A 22,140-nucleotide genomic window follows, 5' to 3' on the forward strand; every position below is an offset into this window, starting at 1 on the left:
GATTTCACTCTGATTTTCATAATGGAAAACCTGGACCATAATGTTTCTGAATTTTAGACGTCTACTTTGTAAGTTACTTCACCAACTTTTGGACGAGAAATGTTGAATGCCTGTGAGTTCAAGTAACTACATGCAAATGTGGTCTAGCTACTGTGCTGCACTACGTTAGAAAGTTTCTGCTTTGCTACCTGAAGGCGCAGCACAGATGCTACCAGACAAACTGAATAAGAAGGATGGATATTTTGGCTCTCACTAGCAATGGTTTAAATATAGCAGCGTTGGTGCTCAGACGATACACATCTCCCAGAAAGACAAGAAGTGAAACAGTTTGCATACATTTTTATTCATCTTAAATCTCATGTATAAAAAAAGAATTGGAGAAACAGACATTCTCTTTTCCTTCAGCCAATCATTTTTCCCAGTACTCAGATTATATTGATAACAGGAAAAATTCTTACAACAGCATGTACAAAAGAAAACCAAAATGAACCCTTAGTCTAACAGATCATTTCAATAGAAACGCAAGAGTTGGAAGGCTATGAATAATTTACACACATCAAAATCTTGGTAACAAATTGGCCATCAATGTAACAAAATAGAAAAAAAAAAAAAAGGAAGAAATTTGTTCAACTTATGTCCGCTCTGTGAGGTGTTCCAGTGGTAAAAGTGAGGCAAAAATCAGACCACAAACAGTGAAATACCCATCCTGACCTCATCATGTCAGTACAAGCTGGCATTAGACTGCCACTGTGATTAGTCTGCTGTGGTGACTGGGCCAGAGTCCTCCAAACTAGATCCCTTATCACCCAGACTCCCAGCCTGAAATTACAAACCTGCGTTGTTAGGGTGGGAAGAAGACTCACAAAAAAAGAGAACAGCAAGGATGCTTTTTACTGGGATTACGATCACCATGGTAACAGGTATAGGCACAGGGATCTGTGCCGAAGTCCTGTAATAGTAGTAACAAAAAAAAAAAACCCTCAAGAGTATTCCGTCAACCGACACACGAAGAAGAAGAAATATAACTAGCTCCTCTGTTAGCAGAGGTGTTTCCATAACAACCAGTACAGCTCATTAGCCAACTCTCAGGTCAGATATGGCACATGACTGACTGACTGACTGACTTCTACCTGGTCATTCACACGGCTTCACTCATTAATGAAAAAAACAAACAGCCCTCTGGAAACATTTAAGCTCATTGGAGAATGTGGAAACTCAGATTAACCTGCCAGTTAAACAATTGTTACAGAGGATAGAATATTGGACAAGTCATTAATCAGTTGGGAGAGCAAAGAAACACATCTTGTTTTAATTTTTACTGTAACATATACTTGCAGCAGTAATTTGTGTGTGATATTGAAAATTAGCCAGTTTAAACCATCCCAAACTAGACACAAATCACCAGGAAAGGCTCCATCTTCTTTAACAGCCTCAGGTGACTCACAGAAGTCCTATAACGATTCTCTATACATACAAAAATACCATGAGGGGGTCATCTGATAACCTCCAATTTAATTCATAATAATCCTCAAGAACTCCTCTAACCATCTGAATGAAAAAATATTCTAACTGCAGCATGAAAAAAAAAAAGAAAGATTTTTAACCTGTTTCTCAAGTTGCAACACTGTTTCCTAAAACAACCACCAAAAAAACAAAACAAAGGGAGATGCATGTAGTAATGTAATAGAGCCAACAAACTGGGGCTAGACTTCAGGCTAGGGAGAGGGGAGTGTGGAGAAAGGGGATGAGGAGGTCAGGAGGTTTTAACAACAGGGGAGGAACACACCACAGCCTCTCGCAGCAGGACTGCACTTCCTTCCTTCTTCCATGATCCTAACAGCTCCTCTCACAGCAGAGCATTTGAGAAATAAACCAGCCTCCTAATCTTCCAGACCCCAAGCAAAACTGTTATCAGTTACTTATGATTTATTAGACTTAGTTGAAACGCTCCCTTTTATGATCGATTTGTCCCAAATGTCACCAGCAGTTCTTGAAATCCCCCCTGACCCCCAGGATGGTTTGGTTTGTGGTTTGAATTTGACCATATTAACAGCACTCAGTAAGACCGCCATTACAGCCGGACAACAGAGATGTTTTGTTTTTCTGTACATGTATATAGATTGAAAAAAAAAAAACAAACAAAAAAAAAAAACAGTGAGGTAGATGGATGGTTGAAGGAATAATAAACAAAACCTTCCCCCAAAATAGCAAAAGAACATCAAAAAATCAGAAGGGGGAAAAAAAAAAAACTTTTGTACAGTGATTTACACTTCACAAAAAAGTAACAGAAACAAGGAAGAAACATCTGGGCTGGGAATCCAAATGCAACTTTTTGAGGTTAATGAGCCTTTAAAATCTATTCCACGTGGTCCACTCTGATCATACTCACCTTCAAATGTTAGTCTGATGGGTTTCTTCAGTAAACATTGATGAAGCAGCCTGTTACATGCTTACATGTTCAACACAGGGATCTCCAGTTACAGTTAGTTCTCTGACCAAATGGGTGTTGTTGAATTTAGATTTAGTATTCTAATAAAAAAATATGTCCTGGAGGAAGAGGGCCTCACCAGCATTTGTTCCTCCTGTGAATCGTTTCAGTGTCATCCTCAGTTGTGAAATCCTATTTTTCCTAAAGCATTTCAAAAATTCTCTCAGTGCTGTGAGATCATTTCACTTATTTCTCAACCCAATGTAACTTCAGCAATCTTCTACAAACATGTTAATATGTTGAAAAAAGATAAATAATATGGGTTACTCCAGCAGCACCCTTGATTCAAGAGAGACGTTGATTAGTGATAACATGTGAAATTATCCAACAGACAGGGTTTTTTTGCACTTGCCTTCAGGAAAATAAGATGTTAAGACTCGCAGCTCCATTAAATAAATTCTATTTTGCATTTACTTTGTACCTTGAACCAAGTGTTATGACACAGCACAGACATATGGAACCTGGAAACTGACAAGATCTAATGAAATGCCATAGTCAAAAACTGAACTCATCAATAAATAATACTGTTATCTAAATAATTAAATTAAAGAGTAAAGGGAAATATAAAGATGAATAATTACCCTTTCTAAAATCTCATTTACTCTACTCCTCTATCTCACTTGTCCTTTTTCTCCCCCCTAACTACTCAGTTTTCCTTTTTTTTGTCTTGACAGTTTTAATCTTTTATGTTTACAACACTTCCCATTTCTTTAGCACATTTCCTATTTTTCGAGTACTTACATGATAACAATGTTGCTGTGTACATGTTTAATATAATCTGTCCAGGGTTTGTATGTATGTGTAACATCGGTGGAGCAATTGAAAGGACTGTGTGGCTAGTTATTTTGCCTGAAAATACTGGTTACTGAGGACATTAGCTCCTTTCAGCTTGCAACCTAGCTGCAGCTAACTATGCTAACAAAGGTAGCTAGCTAACACTACTTATTTTTATTTTCATAAAACTGTGTTCATCTTCAAGTGCATGTCACATGTATTCATCAAGGATGGAAATAAGTCTTGGACTTTTTGTTGTGTTATCCTTAACATGCAGCTGCATGTCATTTAATCACTCCTTTCATTTAGTAGCACTATTTAGCTAACTCTTTTAGCATTTACAAATGTCGTATGAAAAACTGGAAAAATAAAATAAATGATCAAATCTATGGCAAGAACCCCAAAAAAAGGGAAACTCAGGAGTTGAAAGATGACATGAGCCAGTGGAATAGGGAAGTAAGATACATTTCTAAAGTTATAATTTATTTTATCCCCTGGCTGAGGGTAAAGGGAAACAATAACAAGCTTTTTAAGTCTTTATGCTCCATTTCCATTATCTAATAACAATTCCATAATATATTTTGATGTACTAAGTTATCTTTTGACTCATCTCATGACATTTCACTACGTTTTGTCAGTATTGGGGCTCCATACAATAAGTGCAAGGACCCATTCAAAACTGGAAATCCCCATTCTGGGTTCAGACTGATGTAGGTAACATTGTCTAATGATCAAAGAAAATACAATAACAGAGTCAGAGGGACATAGAACCAGACACACACCAGACAGGATGTCTCTGGGTATGAACAGCACAAAAAAGGGTAGAAAAGGATTTAACTTTTCTCTTTGACCTGAGATTTAGTTGGGACTCAGCAGTGACGCCTGACCTCCGAGTATGATGATGGGTAGAGGTGGTCTAGTCCAAACCCTAGAGGACAGAGGTCGAAGGTGTCCCGAGAGAACACGAGAACATCGATGGTCACTGGCACCATCACTGTCCTCTAGTCAGATGGGTGGGGACGTTACCGGTGTTTCAAAACACAAGGCAAATTGTCGTACCTTTTATGCAAACACAGAAACGAAACTAGCTCAGATACACTTTACACAGTTACAAGCATTAAAAAAATGGACTGTAGTGGAAACTTTCGTATATTCAACCTGAAGGAGTTTTTTCTCTTTTTATATATAGATATTAACTATATTACAACCACAAGAGAAATAAGGAATAGCAGCTTCTTTCTGTACATGATAAATGTCTCCAACCGTATAAAAGTTAGAAAAGTGACACAAACAACTGGTGTGTACATAAACGCTCTGCCCATGTAGAGATGTTGTAAATGTTGGAGACTAACGACTAGTCTAAAAAAATACCTGTCTGTATACAACAAGGATGCCTCTGAACACGGAGAGACATTATAGATCTAGAGAGACATTATAAATCTAGTGTTCATATTTGTTTTCCTCTTCATGCTTTTCCCTCTGCAGTCCTCACTTTGAGGGGTTTTTTTTTGCTTCTTTATTTACGGGATTTGGTGTTTAAACCGTAACAGAACAGCACTTTGTGACAGGATGTGGCTCAATTTCAGTTAAATTGATGTAACCAAAGTCTCTGATGTCAATTTGATAGAATACAGAAGCTGAAGATATCAAACATCAATAGAGGAGTGGTGTAGGACTGTAGAGGGATGTTTGATCACAGATTTAAGAAGAGTGTGGTTGCAGATCAAAGTGCTTTTGTTTTTGCTTCCATTTTCAATCCGGTGTGTTGGAGAATTAATGGGCAAGAGGAGATAATTTGACAAAAAGTACAATTTTGGCAACAAATTTGGCAGATTTGACCTTTCTCCCTCTGGTTGTTTGTTTCAGAGGACTTGGCATTACGCTGACACCCAGCCCGCAGAGCAGCAAGACTTCTGAATGACCGACGGAGACACTGACCTCTCTGAAGTGCTTCTTCTTCATTAGATATGCTTAACAGTTTCACCATAATGCCCGCCCAAAAGCGACCAAAACGCCGGTCATTTATAAAGGCCTACACATTTTGTTTTCCCATTTGGAAATACATATAAAAAAGTAACAAACAACAATTTATAAAATAAGTTCAGCCATAAAGAGAGACAGAGAGAGAGAGAGAAAGAGAGAGCTCCCTCAAATGATTTGTATTTTTTTTTCTTTCTTTTACCATTTTTTGGTCTTCCCACTCAGCAGCAAGGGCAGTGTCACATCTGACAGCCAGCTGGTAGAAACCAAAAGTACAATATGAAATAAAGTGTGTAGAGTTACAGCAGAACATGAACTAACTGACACTTTACTCCACCTTCCTCTGAGTCTTTGCTCCTCACTGGTTTTGCTGTAGTTCATCTAAAAAAAAGAAAAAAAAAAAAGAAAAGAAAAAAGAGATCCCACCCACTGTGACATCATGTTCCGCAGAGCAGCAGGTGGCAGGGTTTGCAGTCTGGTAGGTGTCTCTGTCCCATCAGCAGGCAGAGGACTGCGGGAGAGGCATGGCGCGTTCATTTTTGCGTCCTCCGTTCATGTGTGCATATGGCGGAAGCTCCTCCAGAGACGGCCGCATCGTGACGCCTGCACCTGTCCCGAGCCCTGACCCTGCTGCAAGGCTCGGACCCGACAGCCCGTTAGCTGCCTGCTGACCGGAGGCCTGCTTGTCCATGGCAGCAGTTGACGTACAGGGAGAGGATGGGGAGCTGGGGCTTAGCGAGGGGGCGGGTGGAGCCTCTGAGCTCGGGGAGGGCGGGGTCTGTTGGGGGACTGGGGATTGCTGTGGCTGTGTGGAAGAAGGGGGCTCCAGAGGAACGTCACCAATGTTGTCCATTTTGTCCAGGTGGACCTGTTGGTCATCGGTTGGCTTGTTGTCAGTGCTGTAGAAGAAACTAACCTCTTTGAAAGACGGTTCCAGCTCATCCTTAATGCTGCTGATGATCTCCACAAAGGATGGGCGCATCTTTGGATTGTACTGCCAACACATTCGCATCAGTTCAAACCTATACAAACACACATACACACACAGGTTAGCTCAGTCCTGCAGTAATGACTCTATCCAGAGAAACTGAGCCTTCCTACCGACAATCCAATACTTACTTTTACCAAATACTTGCTTTCTATTACTAAAACAGCTATAGGTTTAGCCCAGCGGTCTCCAACAGGTGGCTCAAGAGCTACCAGTTGGCTCACCCAAACGTTCTGAGAATATAGTCTGTACAAACCAAGGATGCCTAGAACAAACTTTAAGCGGGACAAATCTACTCCAAATGCAACTCAAACAAACACACAGAATGACCCCCCCCCCCCCCCCCCCCCCACAAAAAAAAAAAAACAAAAGAAAAAAACATCATCAGATACGCCAAAGGCAATATACAGATGGAAAATTTTAGTGGGATTGTATTTGTAACTTCTCTTCTTATTGTTATAGGAAAAATTTAATCCATCATAAATTTGCTGTCATGTAACCAGATTATAACCTCTTTGTAGTTGATAAATAATAAAATGTTTTTGTGTATTTATATTATTATAGTTTTTTTTTACTTATTTGTGACTGATTTACAGTGGGTACTTTGTATGATATTAGAAAATCTAATGCAAAGTTACCAGTTACGCCATATACAACACTTTCAAATATTGTACAACAGCAGAATGCAAATAATATGACAGTGGGTTTTATGGATATGGTAAAGACAGCAAATCATTTTAAAATGACTGCTGTTCGAGAACTCTCTCTCATCAACAGAAATCTGATTTTGAAAACAAGGCATCGTCATTATTCTCCCAGCAAACCCTGTGGCTTCACATCTGTTCTCCACATGACTCCACCATCTGATGCATCCTCGATGTTTGGTGGTTGGTGGCCAAATTTGTCTGCCACGCTCACAACTCTATTGATGTGGATTTAAACTTGTGCTGTTTCAACAAACACATCATGGATAACACAAGAGCACCGAGTGACAAACAGACGGGCTAAGGTATAGAAATCCTAATGACTGCAGGCTGAAGGGCAGCACAACTGCTTCACCGTTCGTGAATAAATACTAGTTACTTATGATTTAATTATAAAGTAGAAGAAAACAGACAGACAGGAAGATGAGAGCGTAGTGTCACTGGTAGTCTGCTGATGTGCAAATCTGTAGAGTTGTGTGTGTGTGTGTGTGTGTGTGTGTTTGTCTCTTACAGCATGTCAGGACAGTTCTGTGGTTTCTCCAGCAGCCCTCCCTCCATGACAAAGCGCAGCACCTGTTCATTGGACAGACCCTGGTAGGGCTGCTCTGCCAGAGTGGCAATCTCCCACAACACAACCCCAAATGACCTATACCGGTGGAAAGATAGAAGGGGTAAATAAGTATGTCTTCCATTATCATAATTGTCATCATAAGACAATTTTTGGCAGCAGAAAACAGAGAGAACAAAGCTGCCACGTGTGTTTGATTGTGTTTGTGTGTGCCTGCTCACCAGACATCAGAGTTAGTGGTGAAGACTCCGTCCTTTAGAGACTCGGGTGACATCCAGCGGACGGGGAGCAAACCCTTACCACCTTTGCGGTAGTAATCTGTCTCATAGATATCTCTGGTCATGCCGAAATCTACCAATACACACAGACACACACAGGGAGGAAGTGAAGCTTTGACAATGGCTACAAAAAAACATCCACAGCATTTGAAGAAGATGGTTCTAATTCCACTTAACGAGCAAGCTCCCACCTCCCTCCCATTTCAGACCCTTCGCTGTCAGTGACCTCTGACCTCTCCACAGTGCTTTACCTCCTATCTTAACAGTGAAGTCCTCGGCCACCATGCAGTTCCTGGCTGCCAGATCTCTGTGGACAAACTTGTTGGAATTGAGGTAAGCCATGCCGTCAGCGATCTGCCCTGCCATCTGAAGCATCTTCTTCAGAGGGGGGAGAGACAGGCTCGACCATTGCTGCTGGAGACAGAGAGATGGGACAGAAGAGTAAGTTTTACATAAACAATAAGGTCCTGATGATTATTAATTAGCTGACCCACAGGTTATGATGCAAATTCAGAGTGTTATTTACAGTTGCATGGAGTTCTTGTCAATGTAATATGAAGTTCTATAAAGAATAGAAAAACTAGACCTAGAACTAGCCCGCACTGCACTGCAGCTTTGCCCAATAAACTCATTCAGGTCTCTTATTTTTTTCACAATGTTGTTTCACATGAAACTTGATTGTTCAAAAGGTAGCTTACTCCATTTATCAAAGGTTTGTGTGTGTGGTGCTGTTTGAAGTTTCATCTGCAAGTAATCCAACAATTAAAAGCTGATAAGTTGTGCTAACTTCTCACACTGATTCAAAGTCAGAGACGAACTCTTAATATCAGCTGAGAAAGAAAATCATCAAGTCGTTAATATTGAATTTTATCTTATTCTCTATAATGTTCAAATATTCTGCACTTGTTTCCTGTACCTGCTACCGCTGCATAACACCACCCCTACTACACCCACTTATACCCAAGAGGAAGGCTGACCACCACCTCTGTCTCCACAGGTTGGTGACCTGGTAGAAAGGAGCAAATAGTACCTCTTTCGGTCGGAGTGAGCGTAAGTAACTCTTCAGGTCTCCTCGTGTCATCAGCTCCATGATGACCAAAGTGGGCTGGCCCTGGGAGACCACTCCCAGGAGACGAACCTGCAACAAACACAACACATCATATAACATCACATCACATCACATCGCCATGAGACAGGTATGGACTCAGAATCTTGAACTCATCTGACCTTGTGTTTATTTTTTATCATATTGATTTGGATTTGAACATGTCATTCTCTAATGGTTTAAAAGTCTGACATGCATTCCCCGCCAAAGGACACCCTATCATACCCCTTTATCTGACCTTGTTTGCTGCCTCTCTCTTGACTATCAACTGTCAAATAAAGGTGAATAAAGGTGTCTGAGTGTGTACGTACCACATGGTGACAGTTAAACTCCTTCATGACAGAGGCTTCGTTGAGAAACTCGATTCTCTCCCTCATGCTTGCCGATTCGTTGACGGTCTTGATGGCGACACGCGTCTCTGGTTCGTCTTTGACCACGCCCTTTGCCAAGCCCTCATACACCATGCCAAATGACCCCTGGCCAAGCTCACGACTCAGGGCGATCTTCTCCCGCGCCACCTCCCACTCATCCGGTACATACACTTCACAGGAAAAAAAAAAATTACATATCAATACAGATCTTCACACCTGCACACACAGTTTCACTTATTTTGACAACAACAATAAAACTGCATTTGTCTCATAAACATTTCACCCACTTTCTGCAGCGCTGAAGTACTCTGGGTTGACTGAGGCATACAGGACTCCATTTCCAAGACGGTCGCTGTTCCTTAACAAAACAAAAACAAAGGTGTTTACAGACACACAAACACACACACAAAAAGCATGCCTGCATACTTTTGGGGTCCACATGATGTATAATCATAAATATCACAGTTTTAGCTTCCAGAGAACATTGGAAAAATGCGCAATACTGACACATTTTAATTTCAAAGTCGACTGATGTTAGAGCAATTCAAAATATTCAATCAAGATGAAAAAAATATTGTAAGAGTTTATTCCTTAAGGGACTATTACAGCATATCAGGAGTTGTTGAGTTCTTGCATTAATTCATTTTTTTATATTACTTGATTGTCTCCTGACATGGTCATGTTTTTTTGTCATCTTTAGCTTTCTTTTCAGTAAATATTTTCACAAACACTCACTAAATAGTGCAAGTTACAACTATATACAGAAGAGGAAGCCAAACACATAACATTGCAAAAATATAGCTTAATTTGCTGCTTAGTTTTATGGGCTAAAAAACTAAGTGACAGAGAAAATCATAATAATAATAGTAATTATTATTATTATTATTATTGTTATGATTTTCTCTGCAGGTCTTTGCTGGTCTGCTGTGTTGGTTTGGCCTGGCTTGGCTTGGTGACTCGTGTTAGGAAGACCTATTTAATGTTTCTGCTACATGATGTTCTGCATCTTGTATTTTTGTTTTTATTTGTTTTAAGCAATCACATTCTGTGTTGCCAGATTTACAGGTTAACTAAACGATTGCTGTGCTCTACACATGTAACTACAGTACCCAGAATCACACACCTTTTCCTGTTGAGGACCACCAACATTGTGACCAGAAGGCAGATGCAGAGGATGATGGCGATAGGAACAAAGATCATCGCATAGAGAACGTTTTCATATCCTGTTGGGCCAAACATTTTGTTTACTGTGATTGTTGCAGTTGACAGCTTTTCTGTATTATTAGAGAACTGGCAAAAACCAAGAGAATTTCACAGTGTACAGATACAAAGGAGTGATGAGTGTGTGTCTTACGTTCAGCGACATAGAGATCCAGAGTGTGTGTCCATGAGCCGTTGCCAGCCAGTGACGTGGCTCTCACTCTGACTGAGTAGTTTCCTGGACTGAGGTTGGAAAGCCGAACGCCACGCTGGGCCTGATACATGTGACCGGAGACACACTCGTGCTTCTCGGTCTGAGACACACACACACACACACACACACACACACACACACACACACACACACACACACACACACACACACACACACACACACACACACACACACACACACACACACACAAGACAACAACAAAAGAAAGGTCATTATAGACAGAATTTTACTCATCTGAAAGAGAATCCAAGACCTGATGTTTTTAATCTTTAATGTGCAGTAAATATTCACAGGGTTTATGGTGCCAAAGCCATTCCACAACTGATGAATAATAACACTCATGTCTCTTCATTGGGCCAGATGACTGGCCAATGTCTACATGAGACAATTGTTTGAAGTTTCTTTGTGTTCATGATTGTGTTTCTAATTTCACTTCTGTTTACTAAGTTTATATGTTCTGTGTAAAATGTGTTTTTCTTTGAGTTCATGACCAGAAACCATCTTTTAGAATGAGCATGTAGTCATACGGCATCAATAACAAACATTTTCTACCATATAATATGGGATATTAATCAGAAGGACATTATGAAATATGTTTATGTATATTTCCTTTCTGGTGCTATTAGATTGTAAAATAAACACTGCACTCAGTAGATCACACACACCAGGAACTGACAGACTCACCATGTGCTATAATGTGCAATAAGTAACACACACCTTCTGTGCAATATACTTCATATGCACATGTACATATTATTTTGTAATCAATTATTTATCTTACATCTTACTGTTACTGACATTTTTCTAGTTTTTCTTTCTTGTACTGTCCACTTTGCTGTTGTGACACTGCAAATTTCCCCAGTGTGGGGACTAATAAAGGATTATCGTATCGTATCGTATCGTAAAAAATAAAAATGAAAAATGGTTTGTTACAGGTAAGATCTGCAAGTTCAAGAGGTTAATTTTGATTCTTATAACCTACATCTGAGTGGGCAACAAACTAATTTAGTCTCTGAAGCTAAAGATATTTACGTTATGCATGAAGAGGATATTGATTGACTGGTTAGACAGAGAAGTCAACCAACATTTCATTCAACAGATGTGGACAACCCTCATGAATACAATCTGAGAAAAGAACAGAATAAACATGACTTTTAAATCCTTTTTTAACGCCCTAGTCTTTGACAAAACCAACAGGTGATCACTGAGGGTATGCAGATGTTGTCTTACCTCAGCAGCCAGTTTAAACTTTATCTCGTACATGAGGATGAGTCCATTGGGGTGAGGTGGCTCTGGCCAGTGCAGGAACACCCAGTCCTCGTGGCCCTCCCAGGTCACTTTGCCTGGTATGTCATCAGCCTTTTCTGGAGAACACAGGGAAATGGGTTACCATGGTGAATACATAGTGAGGTCACATGTTCATTAAAACAACAAAAACACAGATGTGGCCTAGCGGCTGAGAAAACACTTGAGCTACACTCCTCTAACCTGCAGGCTTGGTTCTGGAGAAGACGAACTCTGCCGCGCTGCAGCGTTGCACCTGTCGATTGCAGGCGTGAATGTCAATGCGGTAAACCGTGAACGGCTGCAGGCCGGAGATCTGTAGCTCACGCTCCGTCACAGATTGCTCCATGAACTCGAACTCTCTGTCCGCCGGCTCCAGGTCAGCGGTGGTGCTACTGTTACCAGCAGCTTGGAGAGGAGGGACTGTGCTGCTGTTGGTGTGCAGGCGGTTGCGGCGGGAGTGAGTGGAGTTGGCGATGCCAAAGAGATCTCTACGGCGACGATCGGGTGGCCTGGAAGTGAGAGGGGATGGATGGTGGGGTGGAGGTACAAGAGGGGCAGGAGGGAGGTGAGAGAAGGTTGAGTTTGATAATGTATGTGAGAGTAAATTTAAACCTTTGAAACAAACTAGCGAGAGTAAAATGAATATGTAACATTGACAAAGAGATGTGTTTGACAAGATGAGGAGTTCTGTCTAAGAGGTGGGTGAAGCACAAACTGTCACAAGGAGGTATTTTGTGCCTGAGCGCTTTGTCATTTTACCACGATGATGCCAGAGTTACTGGAAATCTTTCCTCGCTCAGCTTTGAGTCTTCTGAGTGATTTGCTTACTTTCATCGCCATTTGGCTTCAATTTCAGCAGCTAGGATGAAACCTGGTACGAACACACTAAATAAAATTACTGAACAGCTCAATTGGTTTTATACAACTTCAACTTTCACAAGCAAAGTATACACTATATGCCAATAGGTGACCACACCCACAGCTACCACATCTGACCACAGTCCAACAAAAGTTTACCAAGTTGTTCCTCAAGCATGTGTGTTTAATTTCATGACATTTGGTTTAATGGAAGAGTTTTTTTTTTTATTTTTTTACCTCCACCAGGTTTTGTTTCCAGTGTGTACCAGTTACATCCTTTCATTACCTTAAACTTTTTTACCTTTAATAATATTTCTCTTTTCAGGAACAATGAGTCGTGTTTTCTTTCTCTAATTGTTTCAAACAATGTTATGTATGTAGCAATCACATAAGCAGGGCTCAGATACAGATTTCCAATTTACAAAGGGACGTACATGTTTGATCACACGCTGCTGTGGTCTGAAAAACCTGAAGGTGAAAGGAAAACGCAGGAAACATGATAACCCCTGTTCTTCCTAAGCACATCCACTCGTTTCTCCTGCATCTGCAAAACACTCTGAGAACTAATTAACATCAACTGGACTGAACTCTGCGTGCCTCTGTGTGTGTGGCTGTGTGTGTGTGCGGAGATGTGATGCAGATGTCTGCAGTACAAGGAAGAACACTAACTCCCTAAATCAGACAGTAGCAGAAACATAATGTAGAGATAAATTAGAGAAATATGAGGACTGGTTTGTTGCTCTCCATGGACCCTCAGCCCCCTCTCTACTTTTTTGTTTTGGCTGTGTTGTTTTTTATTTTACTATAATTACATAAATGTGAAGACGGCTACTGATCTGCACTGAAGTTACAGAGATATTACACAAAAACTACATATTAACAGCACAGAAGAAAAAGAGTATTTTCCCATGAGATCATATCATTTAAGATAAACTGTGAAATAATGATGATGAGTCGCTGACCTTGGTGTAAAAATTGAGTTGTGCAGGAAGTTTTCAAAGACTTTTCGGTAAGAGGCGTCAGCAGCTTCTGCCTCCAGGTCCTCCACTGACTTGGGGCAGGGGCAACAAGGACCTTTATCTGCCCCCTCAGGATCTGGCTTAGTGGGCTTAGTGTCCTCTTCCTGGTCTCCCACACCAATGGCAGCAATCCGTATAGGGATCTTCAGCTCTGCCCGAGGGAGAGGAAAATGTATTCATGACCGGTGTACCCTCAACAACTTGTATGAGTGTTTAAGGTGTGTGTGTGTGTATATGTGTGTGTGCGTGTGAACCTTTAGAGCAGTAGTTGTGCTGGTAAAGCTCCCTGTCTTCGGCTTGTTGCTGCCATCTGACCAGGTAGTAAGTCTGGTTCCCATTTGGTGAGACAGGGGGCGACCAACGCACCACCAGCTGTGTGGAGGAGTTGGAGTATGCTCGCACATCCTGAGGCATGGAGGGAGCTGAGAGAGAGACAAACATCAAAATTATTCTGATCTCAGTGTCATCACTATGTGGCTGCTTGATAAACCAGTTTTCTAACAACTTGTAGGAAACGTCTCTCCTTCAGGGTAGGATGCAGAGTCTGCCAGTGCAGATGTGATTCGCTGACATCACAGCGCTGCTATGTCTTTACAGTGCAGCTGGGTTTGTTTAAAACAGTCTTCCATTTCATCTAATTGTATTATAGTTTTTTGCAAATCAGTTTTTTCTTCGTCTCTTTGAGTTGCAGCTGTGTTTATTTAAAAACTCCCTTCCTCTCCATTTCCTTACAGTACATCTGCATGAAATCCAGAAACGTTATCGCGCTGTCATCATGAAAACAATCCCGCAACTTTTTTGTGAAAAAACAAGTAGCAATGTGAACAGAGCATTACCTGTCAGTCAGTGTGTCCCAGGGACGCTGTGTGTTAATGTCACAGTGTAACTTTCTGTGCTGCTATGACCGCTGTTCACAGCTCTTCCTTTAGCCGATGTGGTCATGTATTCACCTGGCCTCTACTATTCTATGTCCTTCCACCTAAATGAAGGAATGACCTCTGACCTTCCCACTACAGCCACTTATTTAAGATGACAACTTTCAGCTATTTAGTGGAGGCTTTGTTAATCACTTTCACCCTTTTAGCACCTTTCTGTCATTTGCAGTTGTTCTAGGGTCATAGTAACATTTGTTTTCTCTGCTGTCAGTCTTCAGCCTGTGACCTTTGACTTAGGGAAATTATCCTGTTTACCTGAGGGGCTTGTGCGGATGTAGACCACCTTGCTCTTGGCAGTCGGCATATGTTTGTCCTCCACCATCAGCGTGATAGCTTTGACGAAGATAGCGTACTGCGTCCAGGGTTTCAGGTTGGACAGCAGAACTCCGGGGTCCGAGTCCTTGTCTGGCCTCAGCTCCACATCCACCATGTTCCAGCTGTTGGAGCCGCAGCCATCCTGCCCCTCGAACTCTGTGATGTTCTGGTACGGCCTGGGAGGAAGACAATTAATGTCACAGGTGAACAATTATTTATCAACCTTTTGGCTTTCTTAACTATAGTTTTTATTCACATATATAATTAAAGAAACTGACTATGAAATGGAGAATCAAAATTTGATATACACCTGTTTTGCTCTTGTGTTCATATATATATATATATATAAATAAAACTAAACAAACCCTAAATAGCATTAGAAAATACTAATGTGTTTCCATCCACATGTTTTTATGTGCACTTTCCATTTGTGCATAAAAAGCCTGAGAGGAATCTTGAAAAAAGTGCTCTTCAAATTAATATATCAGAAAAACATAAAATGTTGTATTTTCATCATATTTTTCTCATTGTTTTAGTTTGTTTGAGGTTTGACACCATCTTTTCTGCAATGGTTTGATGTCACTCGACTTGAGAACTGTTGCAACTGACTGTTTATCTCTATCTGTTTATCTTCTAATATTCACATTAGTCGTGGACTGACACGCAGATCTTCTGGAAATTGGTTTAAAATGTTTTATTTATTGTTCAGTGCATTTAAAATCCTGTTAATCAATGTGATACTGAGATTCCAACAGATAACAGATTTTTTTTGCCTTTATACAAGTCAGTTGATAAGCTAGGGGAATCAAGTCTCAGTTCCTATCGCTGCTAGAATCAGCAGCCTGGGGAAGGACGCAGTTAATGACTGAAAAACTTACGCCTCCTTGTAGTAGACGATAAAACTGATGAGGTCTCTGTAGTCCGGGGGCCGGTAGCGTTGCCAGGTCAGTTTGATCCTTTTACTGCTAGTGCTATTGGACTTAAACTTTAGGATAGTGCTTTCACCTAGGAGAGAGTCAGAGCAGAGTTAAAATCAAAAGTACTTCAATATGTTTCTGCTACCATTAGTCTTGTTGACAGAGCGATGCAGTAAATACTGACACATGGTGCAGAGCAGGAGGAGGCGTTTGCAAACTGCTAGTAAACTAGAGTATGTCCTGCACATGCACTGGACATAGCAATTTAAATGTTTGTGGTTTTTTTTGACCCTTACAGCTGGCACGGTCGCCGTTGTTTCGGAAATCGCTCTCATCAAAGCGGCCCTGGATGCCCGTCTTGTTCCACATGTTGCGGATCTCAGACATGCAGAGCTTTGGGTTAGCTCTGAAGAACAGCTTTCCTGTTTTGATGGTGAGATTGTGCTGCTTCCAGTCCCAAAGATACTGGAGCTGCTGGTTGTCGAATGCTGAGAAGGCATACATGCTACAGGGCAGAAAGAAGAGAAGATGAATGAATGATGGTGAACAATTTGTGTCTTAATTCTATATCTGCTGTCTACTGTTTCTGCCTCAGTTTATTGTGTGTATCGTGTGATTCATGCCAAGCTGATGGCCAACTTTCCCATCAAGGACAATGCCTTATCTTCAGTGCATAGTGGAAAATAAGGAGAGGAGAGGAGAAGGGAGGAGAAGGGAGGAGAGGAGAAGGGAGGGGAGGAGAAGAGAGGGGAGGAGAGGAGAAGGGAGGGGAGGAGAAGAGAGGGGAGGAGAGGAGAAGGGAGGAGAGAAGGGAGGAGAGGAGAGGAGAGGAGGAGGAGAGGAGAAGGGAGGAGAGGAGAGGAGAGGAGAGAAGGGAGGAGAGGAGAGGAGAAGGGAGGAGAGGAGAGGAGAAGGGAGGAGAGGAGAGGAGAGGAGAGGAGAAGGAGGAGAGGAGGGAGGAGAGGAGAAGGGAGGGGAGGAGAAGAGGAGAGGAGAAGGGAGGACAGGAGAGGAGAGGAGAAGGGAGGAGAGGAGAAGGGAGGAGAGGAGAAGGGAGGGGAGGAGAGGAGAGGAGAAGGGAGGAGAGGAGAAGGGAGGGGAGGGGAGGAGAGGAGAGGAGGAGGGAGGAGAGGAGAACGGAGGAGAGGAGAAGGGAGGAGAGGAGAAGGGAGGGGAGGAGAGGAGAGGAGAGGAGAGGAGAGGAGAGGAGAAGGGAGGAGAGGAGAGGAGAAGGGAGGAGAGGAGAGGAGAGGAGAGGAGAAGGGAGGAGAAGGGAGGAGAGGAGAAGGGAGGGGAGGAGAAGAGGAGAGGAGAAGGGAGGACAGGAGAGGAGAGGAGAAGGGAGGAGAGGAGAAGGGAGGAGAGGAGAAGGGAGGGGAGGAGAGGAGAGGAGAAGGGAGGAGAGGAGAAGGGAGGGGAGGGGAGGAGAGGAGAGGAGGAGGGAGGAGAGGAGAACGGAGGAGAGGAGAAGGGAGGAGAGGAGAAGGGAGGGGAGGAGAGGAGAGGAGAGGAGAGGAGAGGAGAGGAGAGGAGAGGAGAAGGGAGGGGAGGGGAGGAGAGGAGAGGAGGAGGGAGGAGAGGAGAACGGAGGAGAGGAGAAGGGAGGAGAGAGAAGGGAGGGGAGGAGAAGGAGAGGAGAGGAGAGGAGAAGGGAGGGGAGGAGAGAGAGGAGAGGAGGAGGAGAAGGGAGGAGAGAAGGGAGGAGGAGAGGAGAGGAGAGGAGAGGAGAGGAGAGGAGAGAGGAGAGGAGAGAGGAGAGGAGTTCTCTTCTCTTCTCCTTTCTTCTCCTTTCTTCTCTTCTCCTGGAGGAGAGGAGAGGAGAGGAGTCTCCTTTCTTCTCTTCTCTTCTCCTTTCTTTTCTTCTCCTCTTCTCTTCTCCTTTCTTCTCTTCGAGAGGAGAGGAGGAGGAGAGGAGAGGAGAAGGGAGGAGAGGAGGAGGAGAGGAGAGGAGAGGAGAGGAGAGGAGGAGAGGAGAAGGAGAGGAGAGGAGAGGAGAGAGGAGAGGAGGAGGGAGTGAAGGCCACTCCATGGCCCTGAGAGAACCTTTCCTTGGACTGTTGGAAGTCCGTGTTTCCGCTATATACAAAATTATTGCCGCCGCTGCTTCAGAATTTTTGAAATGTCATGAATTTGCAATTACCCGACTTTGCAGAGGCAAAGTCCTGATGTGGGACAATCGGTGTTCCATACTATCTCACTGCATAAACCAGTGAAAACTGCAGAGTGACAGTGAAATGCTCATTGGGTGAAGCAGTGACTGAGCTTCGTACACTGAGGTTGGAAAGGTACACACTGAGGCCAAAATCAAACTTGACTGTTGTCTGTTTGTGTGTCCTCTGCACAGCACTGTTAACACTTGTCAAAGATAGTTTGTGAGGGAAGAAGCTGCACTCTGTAACGCCACTGTGCAACTACAAACGAGGTCAGAGGTCATTTAGGTCATACAAATGGAGTGAAGCATCTTCTTCTCAGTAATTTAAGCTTATACAACATATTTTTGAACCATGACCTTCAGTATTTGTTCAGCATCAACCTAGTGTACTTTTTGTATTCATGTAAATTAAATCATTTTGATTGTTAATGTCTCCTCATGTCCCTTTATTGAGGAAAAACTACTTATTTGATAAATTTTCATTCTGCCCCTAAATTTCTTTATGCACTAAATTTTTCAGTGTAGAGTAAGTGAGTGTAGAGTTCTGGAAAGGAGTCTAAATAACCTTAAGTTAGACGATATTCAATCTGACTGCCTGGGTAGGGGGCTGCAGACACTTCCACTTCATGTTTTATTCTATGACATCTATGATATGTCAGTAAATAAATTAGTTGTGATTGATTTAAGCTTTTAGGTCTCTTAAAAAAGGGCTGGTTGCTAACAAGTGGCTAAATGAGACTAGAGAGGTAGTCTGGAAAGTTAAATGTCATCACGCCGAACATAAAAACCAATCTACTCACTACTGCCTTTACAGCCTCGTTGTGTTTGTAGGAGCGCTCTTACAAACCATTTTAACTTTGTAAGAGGAAAGGCTTTTGTAGAAGAGGTAATTCTCTTCTCCTTTCTTCTCTTCTCTTCTCTTCTCTTCTCTTCTCTTCTCCTTTCTTTTCTTCTCCTCTTCTCTTCTCTTCTTCTTTCTTCTCTTCTCTTCTCTTCTCTTCTCTTCTCTCCTTTCTTCTCTTCTCTTCTCTTCTTCTTTCTTCTCTTCTCTTCTCTTCTCCCTTCTTCTCTTCTCCTTCTTCTCTTCTCTTCTTCTTTCTTCTCTTCTCTTCTCCTTCTTCTCTTCTCCTTTCTTCCCTTCTCTTCTCTTCTCCTTTCTTCTCTTCTCCTTTCTTCTCTTCTCCTTTCTTTTCTTCTCCTCTTCTCTTCTCTTCTCCTTTCTTCCCTTCTCTTCTCTTCTTCTTTCTTCTCTTCTCTTCTCTTCTTCTTTCTTCTCTTCTCTTCTCCTTTCTTCTCTTCTCCTTTCTTTTCTTCTCTTCTCTTCTCCTTTCTGGGAGGAGAAGGAGGAGAGGAGAAGGGAGGAGAGGAGAAGGGAGGGGAGGAGAGGAGAGGAGAGGAGAAGGGAGGAGAGGAGAAGGGAGGGGAGGGGAGGAGAGGAGAGGAGGAGGGAGGAGAGGAGAACGGAGGAGAGGAGAAGGGAGGAGAGGAGAAGGGAGGGGAGGAGAGGAGAGGAGAGGAGAGGAGAGGAGAAGGGAGGGGAGGGGAGGAGAGGAGAGGAGGAGGAGGAGAGGAGAGGAGAAGGGAGGAGAGGAGAGGAGAAGGGAGGAGAGGAGAAGGGAGGGGAGGGGAGGAGAGGAGAGGAGAGGAGTTTTATGAGTCACTGGGTAACACCCAGACATCCAGGAATGGCTGTAATGTGGGCCTTGGGGCAATAAGATTCCTGTGAGCTCAAGGAGAAACAGACGGAGGAGGGAGTGAAGGCCACTCCATGGCCCTGAGAGAACCTTTCCTTGGACTGTTGGAAGTCCGTGTTTCCGCTATATACAAAATTATTGCCGCCGCTGCTTCAGAATTTTTGAAATGTCATGAATTTGCAATTACCCGACTTTGCAGAGGCAAAGTCCTGATGTGGGACAATCGGTGTTCCATACTATCTCACTGCATAAACCAGTGAAAACTGCAGAGTGACAGTGAAATGCTCATTGGGTGAAGCAGTGACTGAGCTTCGTACACTGAGGTTGGAAAGGTACACACTGAGGCCAAAATCAAACTTGACTGTTGTCTGTTTGTGTGTCCTCTGCACAGCACTGTTAACACTTGTCAAAGATAGTTTGTGAGGGAAGAAGCTGCACTCTGTAACGCCACTGTGCAACTACAAACGAGGTCAGAGGTCATTTAGGTCATACAAATGGAGTGAAGCATCTTCTTCTCAGTAATTTAAGCTTATACAACATATTTTTGAACCATGACCTTCAGTATTTGTTCAGCATCAACCTAGTGTACTTTTTGTATTCATGTAAATTAAATCATTTTGATTGTTAATGTCTCCTCATGTCCCTTTATTGAGGAAAAACTACTTATTTGATAAATTTTCATTCTGCCCCTAAATTTCTTTATGCACTAAATTTTTCAGTGTAGAGTAAGTGAGTGTAGAGTTCTGGAAAGGAGTCTAAATAACCTTAAGTTAGACGATATTCAATCTGACTGCCTGGGTAGGGGGCTGCAGACACTTCCACTTCATGTTTTATTCTATGACATCTATGATATGTCAGTAAATAAATTAGTTGTGATTGATTTAAGCTTTTAGGTCTCTTAAAAAAGGGCTGGTTGCTAACAAGTGGCTAAATGAGACTAGAGAGGTAGTCTGGAAAGTTAAATGTCATCACGCCGAACATAAAAACCAATCTACTCACTACTGCCTTTACAGCCTCGTTGTGTTTGTAGGAGCGCTCTTACAAACCATTTTAACTTTGTAAGAGGAAAGGCTTTTGTAGAAGAGGTAAGAGCTAAATCAAACTACAAGTTGTTAATTTAGTGACTGTGACGTTGAAATCATGCGACCATTTATAGCCTAACATCAGCTTTTTACTTCTGGAGATTGTATTTAGGCTTCAAAAATCATAAAACTCATGTGTATTTGTGAATATTATCTTGCTGAAGAAAACATGCGAGTATCATAAGCTTGTTTGTCGCAGGGTTTATTTTCTGCAGTAATCCAAAAGCCGATGTTAAAATCCCATTGGCTTTTTGTCGAGGGAACCAGGGCGATGCTAACGTCCGGTTTCCCTGCAGAACTCCATTCGAGGTCTCATTATTTTTTAAAAATGCCATTAAGCTTCAGTCAGCTGATTTACTTTTCCAGTTGAAAACAAAATTCTTCAGGGTGTTTTTTTATATTTCTGTGACGATGTTACAGTTGACCAACCCAAAACAAGTAAGTCTGTCCATCATAACATAAGTTCCAGTCTGCACCTCACAGTCAAAACATCCTCTCCTCATCGGCCAACATTTCAGCGACGACCTTGACTGGCCACATTAGAACACCAACACTGCACAATATTCCTTCCTCACATTAGTTACTGCTATTCAGGAGATTCCTCTATAGTCGAATATAATGTAAGAACACGAAGAGTAGAGCTGAACTCTGACTGTGGCCACGCACCAACCTCAGCCTCTGCTGTGAGCTGCTGGGGGTTCACACTGGGACTTTGTGTCTGCATGTGTTCATAGCTAAATAATTTGTGTGTTTGTGTGTGACCGTACTCGTCCAGCAGGTTTTCTCCATCGATGTATCTGAGGCTGCGGAGGAAGGCCAGGGAGCTCAGAGTGTGGGAGTGTCTGATCCGCACGTAACCCGTCACCCTCTGGATCAAACCTGTGAAACTCTCCAGCTCCGCCACCATGTTGTCTAAACGCACACAAACACACACAGACACACACAGACACACTCGTGTTAATACTAATTTCTTAACCTGCTCTATTAGTCTATGTATGTACTGTTTATTCACTCAGTTTTTATTACTGTCTTAACTAGGTTCATGTCACTATTATGGTTGGACTGAACTGTAAATCTTGCTTTATATCCCATTCTGTGTAGAACATGTGGAACTTGAACATTGGAGGTATTTCTCTTGAGATGTGATTTACTGAAATCTACCTGCCTGAATCATCTCTTCTACCTTCTAC

The 22,140-nt window shown here is 42.3% G+C and overlaps 1 protein-coding gene across 1 annotated transcript in view; it reads right to left on the reverse strand.

The window, feature by feature from the left end:
• Positions 1–322: 322 nt before the first annotated feature.
• igf1rb (insulin-like growth factor 1b receptor) overlaps positions 323–22,140 on the reverse strand; it is a 54,327-nt gene continuing 32,509 nt past the window's right edge. Inside the window, exons 5-21 of the mRNA XM_056375240.1 lie at positions 21,718–21,862; positions 16,319–16,527; positions 15,984–16,110; positions 15,046–15,281; positions 14,110–14,277; positions 13,799–14,006; positions 12,180–12,487; positions 11,922–12,055; positions 10,611–10,770; positions 10,380–10,479; positions 9,544–9,614; positions 9,197–9,426; positions 8,811–8,918; positions 8,032–8,194; positions 7,724–7,853; positions 7,446–7,580; positions 323–6,264 (exon numbers count right to left, since the gene is read on the reverse strand). Coding sequence (XP_056231215.1) covers positions 5,739–6,264; positions 7,446–7,580; positions 7,724–7,853; positions 8,032–8,194; positions 8,811–8,918; positions 9,197–9,426; positions 9,544–9,614; positions 10,380–10,479; positions 10,611–10,770; positions 11,922–12,055; positions 12,180–12,487; positions 13,799–14,006; positions 14,110–14,277; positions 15,046–15,281; positions 15,984–16,110; positions 16,319–16,527; positions 21,718–21,862 — 3,158 coding nt within the window. The 3' untranslated portion in view covers positions 323–5,738. The remainder of the gene's footprint in view (positions 6,265–7,445; positions 7,581–7,723; positions 7,854–8,031; positions 8,195–8,810; positions 8,919–9,196; positions 9,427–9,543; positions 9,615–10,379; positions 10,480–10,610; positions 10,771–11,921; positions 12,056–12,179; positions 12,488–13,798; positions 14,007–14,109; positions 14,278–15,045; positions 15,282–15,983; positions 16,111–16,318; positions 16,528–21,717; positions 21,863–22,140) is intronic.

Source organism: Seriola aureovittata, chromosome 1, assembly GCF_021018895.1.
Source record: "Seriola aureovittata isolate HTS-2021-v1 ecotype China chromosome 1, ASM2101889v1, whole genome shotgun sequence".
Taxonomy (NCBI): Eukaryota; Metazoa; Chordata; class Actinopteri; order Carangiformes; family Carangidae; genus Seriola; species Seriola aureovittata.